Source organism: Centruroides vittatus, unplaced genomic scaffold (genome assembly GCF_030686945.1).
Source record: "Centruroides vittatus isolate TY-2023 unplaced genomic scaffold, ASM3068694v2 contig_351, whole genome shotgun sequence".
NCBI lineage: Eukaryota > Metazoa > Arthropoda > Arachnida > Scorpiones > Buthidae > Centruroides > Centruroides vittatus.
Window position 1 is genome coordinate 536,894 of NW_027122174.1, and position 18,125 is coordinate 555,018.

General features: G+C 32.3%; 1 protein-coding gene and 2 long non-coding RNA genes across 7 annotated transcripts; 1 reads left to right on the forward strand and 2 right to left on the reverse strand.

Annotated features, from left to right (window-relative positions):
* The first annotated feature begins 1,822 nt into the window (after positions 1-1,822).
* LOC136974579 (uncharacterized) lies at positions 1,823-15,596 on the forward strand. 5 transcript variants are annotated; one of them, XM_067269496.1, is made up of 3 exons: positions 1,823-1,886; positions 8,910-8,991; positions 14,684-15,596. In XM_067269496.1, the coding sequence occupies exons 2-3, from the start codon at positions 8,981-8,983 to the stop codon at positions 15,147-15,149; spliced, it is 477 nt and encodes a 158-aa protein (XP_067125597.1). In that variant the 5' UTR covers positions 1,823-1,886; positions 8,910-8,980; the 3' UTR covers positions 15,150-15,596. The 5 variants fall into 5 exon arrangements, 2 of the variants coding, with proteins under 2 accessions (XP_067125597.1, XP_067125596.1); XR_010880657.1 differs by lacking the exon at positions 1,823-1,886 and adding an exon at positions 5,079-5,181 and having other exon boundaries at positions 8,910-9,090; XM_067269495.1 differs by lacking the exon at positions 1,823-1,886 and adding an exon at positions 5,079-5,181.
* LOC136974628 (uncharacterized) lies at positions 6,299-8,282 on the reverse strand. The gene is made up of 3 exons (XR_010880668.1): positions 7,991-8,282; positions 7,794-7,831; positions 6,299-6,974 (listed from the first exon to the last, which is right to left on the reverse strand). It is a non-coding gene; the product is annotated as an uncharacterized lncRNA (long non-coding RNA).
* A 522-nt stretch (positions 15,597-16,118) lies between the features above and the next one.
* On the reverse strand, positions 16,119-17,089 carry LOC136974580 (uncharacterized). Its single transcript, XR_010880659.1, has 2 exons — positions 16,979-17,089; positions 16,119-16,702 (listed from the first exon to the last, which is right to left on the reverse strand). It is a non-coding gene; the product is annotated as an uncharacterized lncRNA (long non-coding RNA).
* Positions 17,090-18,125: the final 1,036 nt, after the last annotated feature.

Sequence of the window (18,125 nt, forward strand, 5' to 3'; positions counted from 1 at the left end):
GCTGTCGGGACCTTGGAAATTTATCATATAAAAATAGAATCCCAAACTAGTTGCTAAAATCCCGACAGTTATCAGTAAGCATCTTTTAATGCACCACTTCTTTTCGAAACCGTTCCAACACACTTTGTTATCCGTGGCTTGATTCATGTTTACATTTCTAGAAAATATGAAAAATTATTTAATTTTTATCTCGTGAAAGCGTTAAAAGAATTTTTACCTCATTTCATTATCTATTATCAATTGATCTAAACGGTATAAAAATAATTTCATTGTGAAGGAAAGACGATTACTTATTTCCAACAACTGAAAAATGATTCTAAAGAATAGTTTCAAAATTTTAGGGAATATCCCTATCAGTAGGGTAATTCCTGACTACGTTCCCAGATTTATTTTCACTGTTAAAACTTCCGAGAACTTTTTAGTGCTTGCGTTTGATGTAAGGTTAACTTTTTCCAATTTTCCCACCAGTGATCGAGTGGCTTAATCTACCGAACACTAGTCGTGGGTTCGTCCCTGATCTACGGGTTGTCATCATGTTTGTAACACTTAAATAGGTAACCAGTTTTCCACAGTTCCTCCTAGGAGGCATCCTCGATGTCAGATTTCCCACGTCTTGTGTCCGTACTTTCCAATATTTTTGTAATTTTTATTTTTAAAACGGCCCACCAGTGGACAAGCGATTTCGTTCCCCGAACACTGGGAGTTCGGTAGTGGGTTCGCCTCTCGCTCGGACGGGCTGGCCAGGTGGAGTTTTCCGGGTTTTCTCCACATCTTTAACGCCTAAATAGAGGCCAGTTACCCTTAAAAAGACCCCCGGAAGGCATCCCCTAGACAGATCGCCCAAGCGTTGCCTTGCCGTAACTTAACAAAACAAACAAACATTTTTAAAACTTTTTCTTTGTGGCCACTAAGAGGGACCATTTTTCAATACCCGTGGTGGATTGGGTGGGGCCCACAATGGGGACGCCCGGGTGATGAGAAACGGCGCCCGACATATTTGGGAGGTAAAGCATTTTCGGGCCCGGATTCGATCCCGGAACCCCCAGAGTTGTAGGGGGCGAAGCATTTCCGTTCTGATATTTTTAATTTTTGCACCTCCTGTTTCTATTGCGAAAATAAATTTTGTTTATTATATTTCTCATTTCAAAGTGACTTTGTAAAATTTTCCTTTTAATAAGACTGACGAAGCAATGTTAAAAATAACCAAAACAAATCAAAAATTGATTTAATTTGTATCTATTTCTTAAATATGTGCACAGTTTATGTAAATGAATCTTGCAAATTTTGATGTAAACACTACCAACGCATACAAACTGTCTGAAACGTAATTCCATACACCGTTTTTAATAATATAAAACAAGGAAATATATATCAATTTAATTACTTTTTAACTAGAAAATAAGCAAAAATAAATCTTTAAATCCCATAATTTATTCAAAACAAAACAAATTAATAACAAACAAGACACGCGAGAACTTAACGGAGGATAAGAGATTCGAATTTCGATACAAAAATATGTTATTTTTTAATGCGTAAATCTTATAAACAAGCGTTTTAACTAATCAAAATAGAATTTGGAAAAATATACTTGCCTGAATTTACAGAAAATTAATTATTGTTTACCGTCATCAGTCTTTGCTTTAAAGAATGCTGCTCGACGGAACTGTCAATAGCGTCATATTGTCACTTTTGCTAACTCATATCCTCTATTAGTCATACTCATACATTCACCTTTCCAAAGAGCTGCAATTGTTTTAATAGAAAATATTGATATATTTCTACTTATTCGATTTATTTAGCGATATAAAATTCATATAAATTACATAAAGTAATAATGAAAAACTTGTAAGTCAACCGTAAAGAATCTGAGAAAAAATAGTACTTAGGTAAGTAAATATTATGCTAATGTAGAGGTTTCGAGCATTTTATGATTACTTTATAATATGGTAAAACCTGTCTGAAACGGAACTTAAAACGGAGAAACCAATTCGGTGCAATTCCATCGAGATGAGGGAGGTGAAAATTTTTCCACGGGCCCGTAAATTACAGCCCCGTAAGGATTCCTACCCTCATAAATCAACATTATTTTTACTAACAGATAGTGAAATACATTCTACACATTTCGCGTGTTCAAAAAAATAAAATAAAATAAAAGGGAAAAGAGAGCCGCTCTAACCCGGGCTCCCACACAAGCTGTTTTCGACTCCGTGAGACATACTACAAGGAATATTTTAGCCCACTAACACCGGTAGTAGTTTGTCTCGGATTCACACCTCGCCAACAGACTGGCTACGCGGAATTTTCCTAGTTTTCGTCACGTTTATAACATCTAAACAGACGCCTTTCGGGAGACAGCCCCGTCACGAATCGTGAACACAAACAATAAACAAACAAGGAATATATTTAAAATTATTCCTATAATAGCAAGATTTTTGAACCGTAGAATTATATATTCTAAAGGCTATTTTCAATATAATTTATCAGTGCACTCCTACAAGATACTATAGCGGGAATTTTATTGAGCAAACCTATTGATGATGCAGCATTAATACAGTTTTAAATTCAAATTAAACGCTAGAGGTAAAGAACATTGTTCAGTCTTACCTTTTTCTGTTTTTAAACCTCTCATTTAAAAAATGGAAATATATTTACTGCATCAGCCTGCGTTATATTACGCAACAATATATTTATTTGTCAAACCGGATTTTTGAACTGGTAATAAAAAAACTTAAACATCATAAAGTATTAAATTCCGACTTTATAAGTCAATATTACTTATAAAATTTTGTTATTTTTTAAAATGAATTTAAAGTGCAATTAATATATTTGTAATTCAAACATTCGTATATAAAGGAATGTTTTTTGTTCGGATTTTTCATTTTATTTCCAGCTTTATTCAAATCATTGGCGCCTTATATGAGGCCCGGGAGAATTTGAAAGGGGAACCTCGTGCACAGTGTTGACTTCAGACATTTTTCTTCGGGGGAACGTTTGAGGCTTCCTTTTGGTGGAGTCCCGGGCAATTTCCCTTTTCCTCGTAGGATAAAGCGCCCGCGATTCAAATCTTTGCACCAAAGTAAAGCCGAAGACGAAAGAAATAATTCAAATATTCCATTTTACTTCTCCGGCTGTTGCATATAACAGAGGGAAAGTACGACGATCGGTCAAGATTTTTACATTTTTGGACTCGGGAGGCCTCGAAATATCGAGAAATGCATAAAAGTTGGGAGTTTTTCTCTATACCTGGATATGTGTACGGGGGCACGAGTTTATTCACTCAGTTTGAAGCTTAATAACTCCTGTATCTTTTTTTGCATAAAATTTTGTATGGAGGTTTGTGTGTTAGAGAGAAATATTTCTAGAAATTTTCAGAAAAATCGGACCATTGATTCGGGAGATATGGCCCTCACCCTTTTAATAGCTCCCGTACCGATCCGAAGAATCATAAAAGTAATGGTAGCAATTATTAGGGAAAAAACAGTCAAGCAGTAACGTCGCTAGCTTTTTTAAAAAACCACATTAAGTAATTAAAACACAATTCGAACTATTAGACAAAATCTATAGTAACTCAGTGTTTAAAGGAATTGTCAGGCAGTTAATAGACAATAAAGTAATTAAAATAGGATGAATCAAGACCAGTTGTATTACTGTTAATCTGTTAAATCAATTGAATTAGGAAGAGAAAATATAGTTTATTTACACATTAAAAAAATCTCAATTGACAGTGAATTCGAAAAAAGCAGGAAAAAAGTAACCGTTCGTTAGTAAAAAACAAGTTGGGTTGGCCTTGAGCTTTCACCTCTGTGACTCACCACTTTATGAAAGTCTTCCGCCTTGGACTAGACCGGATATAATATACTGTATATATTTTTTGATACTTTTTCAATCTTTATCACAGAATTTTGAACTTTTCCTCGTAAATTTGTCATACCACGAATAGCATTTAATCTCAGCACGTTAAGTCCGATAAGAAATTTTGCCATCGTTTCGATGATTTAGATAACAAAAAATGTTTAACGAGAGGAAAACGAATTTTACACGATTTTAAGTGTTTGTTAGGTGATAATTGCACATAACGGAAGTTCTGTGCTGGTTTGGGGTTTACGAGTGCGCGAGCCGCGACTTAAAACATTTCCTAGTTTAGGTCACTACGGGGCACTTGTGTATATATACTCCTAGAGGTGCTTTCACGCCGTAATATTTTGTAAATAAATAAATGTTACGTTACTATTTTACTGATCGCGATAAAATTTATGTTTATTTTATCCATTTCATATAATAAACACGAGTTGGATATAATAAAAGTCAATTTAAGCACGGCTTTTTCTTAATTTCTCAACAGCATTACAACTATGATACATTAATGTGAAAGTTACGCTAAACAGTGACTCATCGGTAAATAATTTGGCAGAAAGATTTGTAAAAAATAGGGATTACAAGTAATACTTACTCGTTTTCTTTTGTTTTTTTTTTCTATAAATTTGCTCGGACTTTTAAACTTTCCATGTATTCATCACCATAGAAAACACTAGGCTACACGTTGAAATTACTTAGAAACCTCGCTACTTTCTATACCTTTACACGATAATTAAACATTTTATAAGGAACAAGGGTAGATAAACAGTTCCGTTAATTCTACATTGTTTACTTTTGAAATATTTATTACACACGTGATAAACTTTATGTAAATCATCACTGCCAGCTTTAATCTTTGTGATCGTTCACCTAGGTTTAGAAATGGACGAGAAGGATGTAAAATTCATCTTACCTGATACATCTAGTGTATCCAATACTATATTGTATTCTTTTTTTGACCTTTAACCTCGCCTCCTACCACCGGTTTGAAAGGGTCAATGACCCGAAAGTTATCCTGGAAATGAAATTTGATAGCACTTATTCGTATGGAACGAAGGTCAGTTCAATATAACAAAGTTACGGTATCTTTAACACATTAATGATTGATATAGTTCATTTTTGATGGACTTCGTTTAGGATAATAGGGCATCGCATAGTTTCCTATTTGGCCATCAGAGGGCGCTGTAAGGTATCAGTTTCGCACAGGAATACTTGGATTAACAGCGGCAAGTGATACACTTTGAGAACGTCAAACTTATTAAAAATATTTTAGAGGTTTTGCTTGAAGAGAAGCATCTTAAAATAAAATTTACAATAATTAAACTGGTAAGTATTTGTTTTTGCACTTACATATTTTAATATTTTCTTTCTTAATTGTCATTACACAATAAAGTTTGCAACTAATTGAGAATTAAAGAAATTGATAGCGGTTATTATTTCTTAATTAAACTGATTTCGCCCGGTTCTATTGTTTAAAATATAAAATAAAATGATAAAAAAGATGCATAAATTAATTTTCTTATTTGTAAAATGAAGATTTATACTGTTTAATTAAGGCTTTTATAACTTATTTTAATGGAAATGTAACTCGAGCCCGGTGAAAATGATATTTAAAAAATTAGAAATGCAACTTGATAGCTGTAAATTACAGTTCATTTAGTTCAGTAAAACTGTTTTATTGGATGCAATGTAGCACAGAAATTGTTTAAGTGGAAGCGCATCTACAATACAGTCATCACAATAACGAACTTACCAGGACACGTAACACATAAGGACTATATGTGACCTTACACGAGTGGGCATACCAAAGAACCTCTTAAGGCGAGGTTATGAATTGATAGTACCTCTTTAGTGTCTGATGTGTTCTTTACATAAAGCTGATACTTATTACTAATAATACACGTGGAAGTTGTTTGTGTTCTTTACAGAGTTCACTATTGTTGTGTATTTTACTGTTGGATTGGTGTGCTTAACCGTTTCTAACGCCAGCAAATTTCATAACACCCATTTGCATTAGCTAATATATCAGGCGGGATTCGAATTTCTGATGAAATTTTACAATTTCGTAATGAAAACTTTATAAAACAGTATAAAAAAAACCTGGTAGAATGTCGAAAATTCTGATTTATTGCTTATATCAAAGTAGATTAGTAGATCTACTGGATAAAACTGCATCAAAAGAATAAAATAAAATACAAAAATTATCTGCTGTACTGCGTTTAATGCATCCATTTGATGCACTAAATGGGTGTATTACTGTAAAGAAAATTCACTTTTCTAACTTAATTATAAGCCTGTGTAATTATATTTTACGTGCATAATTAAGCATGATGTTGCACCTAATTTTGAAATCATTTCGAGCTGTAAATTTTCATTAGCATATTATCACCCCTTATCATTAGCTTAGATTATATATTCGTTAAAATAACAATTAAGCAATGGGTAAAGTTAACAATTTATTACATACTCATCACTTACAGTATAGAGTTTTATGATACAGTTGTTCAGCCGCCACAATTATGCATGTAAACGCATATTATACAATATATATTTCAATAAAAAGCGATAAATTATTCCGTAATTTACAATAAGCCCAAAGTCCGTATAACTATAGTTCTGATATATACAATATTTTACATTATTCCTCCGTTTTCCACATTTTATCAGTACCTCGGCGGTAAATCATCGGTAGTAAAATACCTGGGACTAAAATTATAATTTTCTGGAGAATAAGGCGGAGGTGGTATATTAAGAAGTCTTGGAGGGATTCCAGATGCATAAAGCGGGGTGGACACCGGTAGTGATGTCATTTCGAAGGTATTATTCGTACCACGGTGAGTAATAACAACAGAGTTATCGGTCTCTCTTCTCTGACAGAGTTTTATTAGCAGGTATACAACAACTGATATCACGATATACAATCCAACACTTCCAATAACGTAGACGGCTAGAACTCTGTTTTTCTCCCACTTGTGTGTTATAGCCGCTATTAATATAGCCAGCAGGACTAGGATTAAGCCTAAACCAAGGACGACAAAAGATTTCCACATCGATGACAGAATTGTCTGTCCTGTTTTCGGTGTCGAAGTAGTGTATTCGTTCATATCTGTTGTGGATCCCTGAAACAGTGTTTCAGATATTAGAATCGGTTACAAGAATTAAATTATATGAAAAATTTGACAATAGAGTATTGAATTTCATAAATTTTAGTAGAAAAGTGCCCTTCAAATAATTAAATTAATAACGAGCAATGTCGGGGATGTTCTAGGTTATCCTTTGTAATCAAATAGCAAAGATGCTAGTGAGGTGGGATTATTTACTGAAAAAAGTAATTAAATTTAATGAATATGCTCATGGCATGCAGTTAAATTTCATTATAGATAGAGGCTTGCAACTTGTAGTGACTTATTTCATTGTTACAATATAGGATTTTGGAGTATTACTTAAATACGTAAATCCTATTGTAACTTCTCAAATCAGAGGCTTAACTAAGAGAGGCGAGGGTGGGCACGTGCACCGGACGTCGACATTGGAGCTCCAAAATGAGTGCTTAGAATTTTTTTGTAATTAACGTCGAATGAAGGGAGCCAGGTAGGAGGACACCCTTTATTCAACGGGAACTCTCGTCTCATACCTGGCACCCCTGGGCACCAAAACTGTCATAAACAGCTTACTTTACGAAACACTTAATTGACAAATTAATAAAATTCCATGCAAATTTTACATTATTTCCCGCATACAATGTATAGTTCTGTAAAAATCCCGTATAAATCTACCAGATACTATACCCAATTATCCTCTATAAAACACGTTTTCTATGTTCTAAAATTTCCTTTTCTGCCCTAAACTTTAGCTTTATTCATTTAGAAGACTAAAATCTTTACTTCTGAAAATATTTTTACTTTCTCGTTTCGTATAAATTACCGTTCAATACGTACCTCTTACTATTATTAATTGATTATCTTCTATGCTGCATCTAAGAATAGCTAATGTTATTAGCAGGAAATGTTGCTAATTATAATTAAATAATTCAATTAGAAAATAATACTTTATATATTTTAATTAGTTAATTTATTATTATTATTATAATTTTAACAAAATAATTATAATCAGCTGAAGCAGTTATATAACTTACCTTGAAAGAACTCTCCTTTCAGGATGTAAAGGACAAAATGAGAGGATCTTCAAGGGTAAATTCTTGATAATGGAGGTGGATAAAGGGGTGCATAATTCACGTGTTACTCGTTGAGACTAGTGAATGGATGAAAATTGTTCGTACAAATCTTTAGGGATTAATGAACAAAAATTTTAGGGCCATAACTGTCTCGTTAATTTATTATACCTAATAATGGCGTAGTTTAATTGATACTTAACACGTTTCTGGATTGGATAGATAAATTATAGTTTAATTCTTCGTTCAATTGTTAAATAGCGGTTAAGGCCTTTGTTCGTTTTTAACTTTAATAACCGTTAAATGAATTGATGACTTTTAAAAAAGCGTGGAATTTTATTGGTTGTCGAGATTTTCGAATTTTCATTTTCTCCTTCTGGATTGGCTGGAAGTGATGAAAGCGAATAATTTATCAATTTTAAAATTTATTTAAATTATTTTTAATACCCAACTATTACAGAATTGTTGTAACTTGGCTTTATGTTCCTTTCATTACAAACGCTAAAATAATGATAAAAATGACTAATTAGAAGTATTCTACTGTTAACGATCACATAAATTGTTAAAGGATTAAAGGAAAAAAAACACTTTTTCCTAATTAGCATATTATAAAACACCGTTTTTTTAAATAGGAGCCATTGAAAATTACTCAACACGGTTACTTTTCTAACGTTTTCACGTGTAAGGTTAACTAAGTTAAAAAATAAAAATTAAAACGTTATTTTAAATCTTTTATTATCTACAAACAATAAAATTTAAATCCTTATTTTTTTAGTCTTGTAAATCATAAGCTATAAAACGATCTTAATTATAGTAACTTGACATCTATAGATAAAAATACACACACATATATATTATTATAATAATAATAATTTATCCTCAGGATAGTCTGGTGACGTCATAAGTGGATATCCTTGCGCCAGATCTTTAAGTATCACGTGACAAAACGGTCACATGGTTGTGAGGTGAGTGAAGGATGAAAAACGTTTATTTTTGTTTCGTCGAAAGATCATTGTGTTCGTGTTTGTTGACAAAATACCATGGATATACTTTAACAATTAAAGGTAATTTATCTATTGTTTCGAATAACAAATAAGATTTTTTCCACTTTATCTAGAATTTATCTGTTATTAACACAAGCGTTATAGAACGTTCGTTAACAAGTTACCGTGAGTTTCAGCTGTCATTTTCTAATTCGGTTTTTTTAATTGTATTTAATTATACGTTCTTTAATATTTTAAAGACCTAATTAAAACAAAAATAGGTCATAGTTTGCGATGAATTCTTATTTGCTTCCCAAGTATCTAACAGTGACTACATTGGGTGATAAATTTGCTGTAAGTACAATTGATTAGTACTTTTTAAAACATAAATTTCTATAATAGAATTATGTCTCGTGGCTTCTGTGTAAGTTATTTCTATGTGTAGATTCGATGCACGAATGTTCCTTTTGCTTACCTTGAAGTTGAGAATTTCTGTTCGGCTCAAGGAGGTCCAAGAGTCAGTTAATCTCCGTAACATTTTTTCATCGTTTACGTACTACTTCTGTGAACTTGTTCGCACGTTGTTGTCGTTTTACGGTTTATTTCCACACGTGTTCTAAATCCGGCTTACGACTTGTGTTTACAACCTCCTCAGGAACACGCGGGATACGGTTAATTGACTTTTGGACCAGTATGTGTTTAAAATGTCACGAAACTTATACATTGTTGACATAAGCTACGGTGATAAAATATAAGTTTTTTACTTGCTGGCAGTCGCAACAAGAGACTTGCATTCAAAGTACTGTACCTTTCACAAATATGTCTATCGCAAGCTTTTCTTTTATACAAACAGTAAAAGTATCAAGTTTCTTATTGTAAAAGTGATAAACTGTAATCTAAATACAAAAAATAATAAAAATTACAACGATTGTGATATAAACGGCGTTAAATCAAGTCTCTTATGAAATTAAATAATAATTTTTTAATTTTTATTTTAATGTAATAAACGAGCAATTACTTATTGTGGCGTCACAATGCAAGGCTGCAATTTCGAATCATATTTCTATTTTAAAAATCACGCGACTTCCCGGAAGTCCTTACGTAGCTAATCGGCGCCTCCAGCCCCTAACTTTCCGTATCTGGTCTCGATTTTTTATCTATCCAACTCCGTTCTCGAGATTAAGGACTGACGAACGTACAGACGGACGATAGTAGGTCTGCAATTTGATAATTGCAGTCCCAAAAAAGTATTTAAGTGATAAACAAGTAAAGATCCGCGCGCATTTTGTTAATATTTACACGAAAATAAGTGATTATATATAATAATGATGTAACGATATTTAAGTGCGGTGAGACAATTTCTATATTTGTGTAGGTTCGTATGTCGTCACGTATTTACTTTGTTTCGTATGTTTTTGAAATTGCTTTCTAATGTCTTATAATTTATTTCGGCCTTATTGTTTAAGTGACATGTATATCTAACAGGATGGACGAATCATAAATCAAACATATGAAAGAATCAAAAGTACGTGTACTTTGAACTGCTAGAATATATTTACGTTTTAAGGTGGTACAGTACCTACAGCTGATAATTGTAATAAGAGTTATTAAGCTTTTTTACTAAGGGACGAAATAATTTTTATGCATTGTTATGAAAATCAATATAGTATTTTATACACATACTCGCAGTGTTGCTTACAGTCTCAACAAGACTTATAATTCAATTTTACCATATCAAACCGCCCGAAATAGTCTATTATAACTTTTCCTTTCAAGTTATGTAGAACGTCACACATACCAAAGCTATTGTCTATAAATTAGTGTATTATACAGTAACGAAAGAATATATCTTCCATCCTTGCTGAGGACCTTAGTTACACGAATTGCTCGTGCGTATAAGTGCAATGTTTTCGTAAAAAATGGTGGTGTAATGTTGTCTTTATGCAAATTCTTATATAATACTTTCGTTTATTTATTACTCGTACGAAAACAATACACTTAAATAACTGTTTTTTTGTGCTAGTAATTCAGACAAACAATAAACAATTTCACAAGGGATACGATGAGACAGCTAAAATTTTTTAAAATTTTACAAATAATGTGGCCTAAAGCTATATTTTTCATTATTTAAATCAGTTATTCAAGAATGCAAACGTGTTGACTCATTGTAATGACAAGTGTATATACCGTACAGACGGCTATTATTACGGGCATTTATATAGACAAACACGTCTATATATGTTATATAAATGAGGGAATTATTATAATTTATATATTTTTGATTCGTTTAAGCGACTTTTATAACAATAGATCTACCAAAATAGAAGACGTTTGCATGTGGAGTAGCCATTTTTTTCATTTGGCCGGCCAGAAATGATGGATATTTCACGTTGTACGGTGTTTTCTTCCTGCGATTTGCATTAAAATTTTCAGAAGAATAGAATTATTGTTCTCTTACCTATATAATGAAAGCGGGTACAAGGTTTAAGAAGATGACCGTGACCTAGGTCGTCGTTCCATACCCATTGATGTTATTGTAGAATCTATAGTAATTTAACAAATTATACTCAGTTTTCGATTATTGTATTGCGAGGAATTGTGTTACAGTAATCAATTCGTGCTACTGTTCGAGTTTTACGTATAAAAACAGCAGATGGATTCATTTCGAGTGCTCGAACGAAGCAGGATCTCGTTCTCGGCGACTGTCGTATAATGGCTTCCTGAAAGAAACGAGTTTCGGCAAGCCAAAGACAGAAAATGTAGAGATTCTCGAAAGAAAAACTTGTACGTTTTAACGCTAATTTCCTCTCTATTACTTCCCGTACGTTACTGTGATACTGAAGGAAACGGCGAGTTTTCTTCTCGATTCGGGTATACTCGAGTAAATATACGGTCTTTAGCGGGTAAATTTTCTGTTTTACAAAAGTGTGTTCTTAAACTAAGTATAGAGTTTTATTCTCTACGCTCGACTACAGTCATAAAACATTTCTTTATAGCTCTTACGTACATTTGTTAGCACTGTGTTGGCCTCTTTATTCCTAGCGTTATTACACCGTCACTAGACACAAGATCATCCTGATTTTCTAAAGCTGATCTTGTGTCCAGTGACGGGGTAACAAGTCTAGCAATAAAAAGGTTAACATTAGGGTTTCTCATTTTCCGGTCTTTTGCTTGTCCCGGGATTCCGGGATAAAACTGAACTGTTTCCCGGGATAGAATTAATTATTTTTAAGATATACAAAATATTTTCAAATCGAATGATATAATGATTTTTCATTTTTTAAAGTAATTTAATAAGTTCCGCAACCTCCAAAATAATATTAATAATGCTGTGTAAGGTATATATTAAAAATTACCTTTGAATTACGTAGAAATTTCACAAATAGAAAAAATTTATTAAAGTTTGTTGGAAACTGCATACAACAACAGCAAGAATGCTTTGAATGGAGTTGAAAATTAAAAAAAAAAATGAACTTAGATCAAACTTCTAACTTAAAAAGTAATTTTCGTTTTTAAATAAAACATATACAATAATATTTTGTATGTTTTAAAGATTTTAAAAAGCAAAGATGGTCGATACTCCAAATCACTGGATCTGGTTCTTATTTAACTAATTAAAAGCCTGCTACCAAGAATGCCCTTTCCGATTCAATTCGTGCGAGTGGAATCGTCTTTAATGCATTAAGAGAAGACGGGTGTTACGTGTTTTTTCACCCGTATCCTGGAAGATTTCTAGTTCGTTTTCGAGATTGTACTACTACTATTGCTCTCTAGTATTCTCGATTTGTCTACCTGGGCCGCTTTAATAGAAACATCGAGCTTAGCTCGATAATTCGGCAGTTCGTTTGTCTTTAATAATCGGATTTACGAAGAAAATCTTGATACTCGCACTTCGTACTCGTTCGTATCCTGGCCCTATTTGCACAACCCGGCGTTACGCAGTTATCGAAGCTACTGGGCAGGGTTAAAAATGAAGCCAGCATAGGCACGATTATTCCAGATATTACGGGTTCTGACAAGTAAAGAATTTTCGGTGTCCTGCCACAAATAAACTACGTATTGATTATTGACTATTTGTGACGTGCCATAACCAGCAAAAATTTAAAAAACTAATGATAGGTTTAAAATTAATAAATACAAATGAATTCTGACAGTTTATGGATTAATAATTATACTTTGTATTTGCAAAATTTCCTCAACCTTAACACGAAATAAGAAAAAAGTGAACTTTTAAGAAATTTGCGGGATTTCCCGGGATCCCGTTTGAGAAACCCTAGTTAACTTAGTGTTCACAAGCATATACCAAGGCTAGACAAGAAGCGTATTATAATACGCTTCCATAGTAGCTCTTACATATTTAAATAAAGAGAATCGTTAAACTAGTTCCTCTATAAATGGAAATAATTTAGCTGTTCTTCTCCATAAATCTCCTTAAGCTGTTTTCTGTAAACTCCATAAGTGTAAACCCCTCTTCTTGTGTTCCCAAATTAAACAATCACTATTTTTCTCTAAGATCCTTCTGTCTTCTATAGCAGAGAAGAAAACCATGCTTGCTTTCCCTGAACAAAGGCGGGAACTGTCATCTCGTGTTCGAAAAAGGAATACTCTAACAGACAGACACAATTTCCTTTTCTGTAAAGCTTTTGTATTTGTACATCAGTGCTTTAGAAACCTGAGATGAATACAATTTTGAAAAATTTATATCGCGGTTCGGGTCAAGAACGAAAGAATTAGATTACGAGAAAATAAAAAAGGAATAAACCTGACCTTGGTTAGAAGAAAGCCATTGCAAAATCGCTATCCGGATTATTTTCTTCACATATATAACCTTTTTTGGATGGATGTTGATGAAGTGGATAACCTCATAATTACTTCGAATGGTGCTAACTTTTATTAGGTTTTTTTAATATTAAAAATATTATGAAATTTAACCGAATTTATTGTTTTATGTACAGAATTTGCGAGACAACTTGCCATTATTCCAGAAATTTAATGAGGATCATTTTCTTCATACGGCATTGTTCTCTTTACACTTTACCTGTTTTGCATGAATGATGAGGACGTACAGTACGTAATAGATAACCTTATAATTAAAAATATTATGAAATTTAGTCGAATTTACTGTTTTATCTAAAGAATTTGCAGGTAAATTTTCAAATTTAATGAGAATGGGCTTCTTTACACATTTTACCTGGTTTGGATGGACGATGAAAAAGTGGATAACCTCATAATTACTCCGAATGGTCCTACATTTTTTTAATATTAAAATATTAGGAAATTGAACCGATTTTATTTAAAGAAATTGCTATTATTGTCAGACATTTAATGAGAATACTTTTTTCTTGATTTCGAGTGATGAGTAATCTGTTATGCTAGATATTTTTTATGTTTACTGTAATATTTCCTGAGCGATTTTTATTTTTGTCCTCTTTGTGTCACTTAAGAAGCTGGTCAACTATGATTTAATCAGAACGTTTCCACTTTTGAAATATATTTCATTCACATGATGCAATATTTGGGTTACATTCTAATGATATACTTCCTATAGGAAGATTACATTACAAAGTATCAGATTATTTACCGATTTAAACCATTATGTATACAATTTAACATTTATTTTATTATCGTAGAAGAATTCACCGTATTTCTACATGTATTTCTTTTTATTTTACAGAATGGAGAACGAAAAAAATCTGAAGGAGAACGAGAAAAGTTCCAAAATATCATTCAGTATCATCGAGTTTCTGGGATTATTTCTAATATTAATTGGAACTTTAATAGCTATTTTTTCGCCCCGTATGGGCGACGTAGAAAATACTATGGCATCTTTGGGATACATTGTCATCATCTTGGGCATTCTAGTTATATTTATAGGCTGTATATTCAGTGTATTCAGCGATAGAAAGAAAAGTAAAGAGAAGGACGAAGAAGCTGCTGCCTCTGACAATCCCGCAAACGTTGATATATCAAATTCCCCCTCTAACGAAGATTTATCGAGTATGAATCAGTGTAACATTGAAATGCCCTTCGAGCAATCTAAACTGGCTTTATCATCGCCATCGACGTCAGAAGACGGACACAGACTTTCTATAGATGAACCTCCCCCTTCTTACTACGAAGCAGTTGGAATTTCATCGTAATTAGTCAACCATTTTTTATATAATTAATTTTATATTATTTTATTTCGGATAAAGGTGGATTGATATAGTTTGATTTTAAGATAAATATCGTCCTGCTTTAATTTATGGTGCAATAAAGTTTTGAAGTGGAACGTGTTGTGTGTCACGAACACTTTTTCAATGTCCTGTACGTTTTCTAGCTTTAATTCGTGTAAAACGTCTGTTTCGAGAAATATTTATTACGCAAAATTACGTTCTGTATGTACAAATTATAGTTGTAAGTGTGTTTAATTAATTAACAATTTGTAAATTTTTGTACGGTTTATTTTTATGCTTTACGAAACTATTCAATCTGCCTGTTAATCAAGTTCCTAGCACTTTTTATATACAGTCGAACCTGCGACAACGGCCACATGTAAACAGCGGCCATTTTTCACACGATTTTGTATGCACGTTTGTTAAAATAATAATAACTTGTATGTAAACAACGGTCCCTTCAGAGCAGGGGCTACTTTCATGTCGTTCACGGGTTTGACTGTATTTTAAACGGAACTAAAACGTGTTTCTGGTGCTAAATAGTCATCGTTCTTTAAATCGAATTACTCAATTTTTCTTTTATTCCAATGAAAACAATCAGGTCAAGCAATTAAAATTTACTTTGTTATCACGAATTAGATCAAATATTGTTTATACATCCGATATTTCCTTACTTTGTATTGACCCTTTTTCTTTAAAAAAGTATAAAAATGATCAAATTTTATATGCAAAAATTCTTTTAATATTAATAATCTGGTGTATTTTATGCAAAGGTTTGTACATACAACTACCCCAGGACCATTGTGAAACTTCAATGACCCGAGTCATTGCTCAAAAGTTTGACCCAATTAGATCAGACACCTCAGGGATTTTATGTTCGAATATACGTTTTGCTGTATGTCTTTATATAAATAAATTATGTACAAATAAATAAATATAAAAAAGTGTGAAAAATTCTTTAAACAACTCAAGAGCTTTTATTTTGTTACGTTTCCGAAACACTACTATATACATGAAATAAAATCTTTTAATTTAATACTACGTATAAACACACAGACGTTCTTTTTATATAGAGCCATAAAAACTCGAATTTCACGGCATGTAAGCTCGGTTAGTGGCCTCTTCGTACGTAGGGGGTGGCTGATTTAAGTAAGTTGTTGCTGGTGTATTACTCCACACGGACGAATATAACATGTTAGTTTCTGGCGCCAAAACTATGGACGATGTCGATGCTTCGTTTGTAGTAAAATTAGGGGAATTTTGCTCTATAGTCCAGGCCGGTTTGCATATCGATATCCCATTTGTGTTATCAAAAGTGGCACGTTGTGGCAGTTGATGGCTTTCTTCTTCCTCGTTACTTTTTAAAGTGTGGTTTACGCATCCAAAAAGCATGAACAGTATGCCAGAACAGAAGAGAACTAATCCCGTTATCTTCCCGATAAACGATAACCATAGGGACGACATCAAGAATATGACCACCCCCATTAACACGAATGTTAAACCAATTTTGACAAACGTGTGGGAGCACATTTTATAATCTGTAATTAAAACACAGTAGCTTATAACACACAATAATACAGTTCTACGTAAAAACTATCTACAACTACGCAGATCGATGTTACGTAAACGTAACCAAAGTTGGTAGCAAGAACTCTACAGCCTACCTTTATGCTAATCTACGCCAACACGTAACGTTACTAACTTACACACGTAAACAGCATAATTAAAGGGAAGTTAATGTAGTAACATTATCAGAAAAGGGGTATTGGTCATTTAAAAGTATAATTGCGCATAAGAAAGCCAAAATAACTCACCGATTTTGTTTCCTGGGATGCACATCCCATAACTAAAATCGCACAGGTGGTACGTCACAAGTGTAACAGATGGTAGATATTAATGAGTAAACACAAATACCTAGCGATAGCAGTCTACTACTATAGTAACAAAATAAAATCTAGTTACGATTTATGCTTATATAAAGGCGTCATAATCGATTTATAACACCTAAACTATAAATTAAAATATACATTTACCAGTCGCCATTTACTTGTTAATAGTTTAATATGGAACTGAAAATCGTTAAATTAAGTTAATTGTCTTAAATGCTTAATTACAATTAAGCTCTGGAAAAAATTTAATTGCTAATTGGGCTCACGTTCTTGATTTTTCAATTAAGTGACGCCTTTCTAAGTATAAATAATTGGCATTATCTATGTGGGCTTTATGCCGAATTCATTAACATAATTTAAATATATTAATATTTTATAATTTTTTTTGAATTAATAAGCTTTATCTATAATTGCGTGCAATTTATCTTCGAAATGATTGCTCAAGACACTAGGATATTTCTCATATATAGGCCTGTATATATTTTAATGCTAATTCTTGTATAAGACACGTGTTTTTTATTTCAAAAAAGATGTTTGATAAAATAATAGTTAAAAATTTAGTTTAATAATACAAATTAACAAAGGTATTTTAAGAATATTTTGTGTTGTTTTCTATTCTTAATTCCCTCCAAAAACATGTTCGAAAGTTCATTTTAGGAGAATTAAATATTGTTGTGTCGATTTTTCCCAAATCTTTCACAAAGAAATGTAAATTCTACACTTAAAATTCTTCGAAACAAATTAAAATTTTATATATTTCCAACACAAAACAGGCGTGTTCTTAATTGTTACGTCATAATCTACTGACTAAATATTTGACATTTTCAACCGTAATTATTTTTATTGTGCTGTTAATTTAAATACTTTGTCTTTCTATAAAAAATTTTTAAAAAATTATTTTTATTTGTTTAATTCTTTTTTATCTGTTTTTAAGAGAAAACGAATAAAAAAATATTTTCGTTAAGTAGAAGAATTGTTACAAAAATTTATAATTTCAATTTAAAAAATAAGTAAATAAAATGAAAACTTATTTAGAAATAACACGATACACAATATCGGTGAATAAATTCAA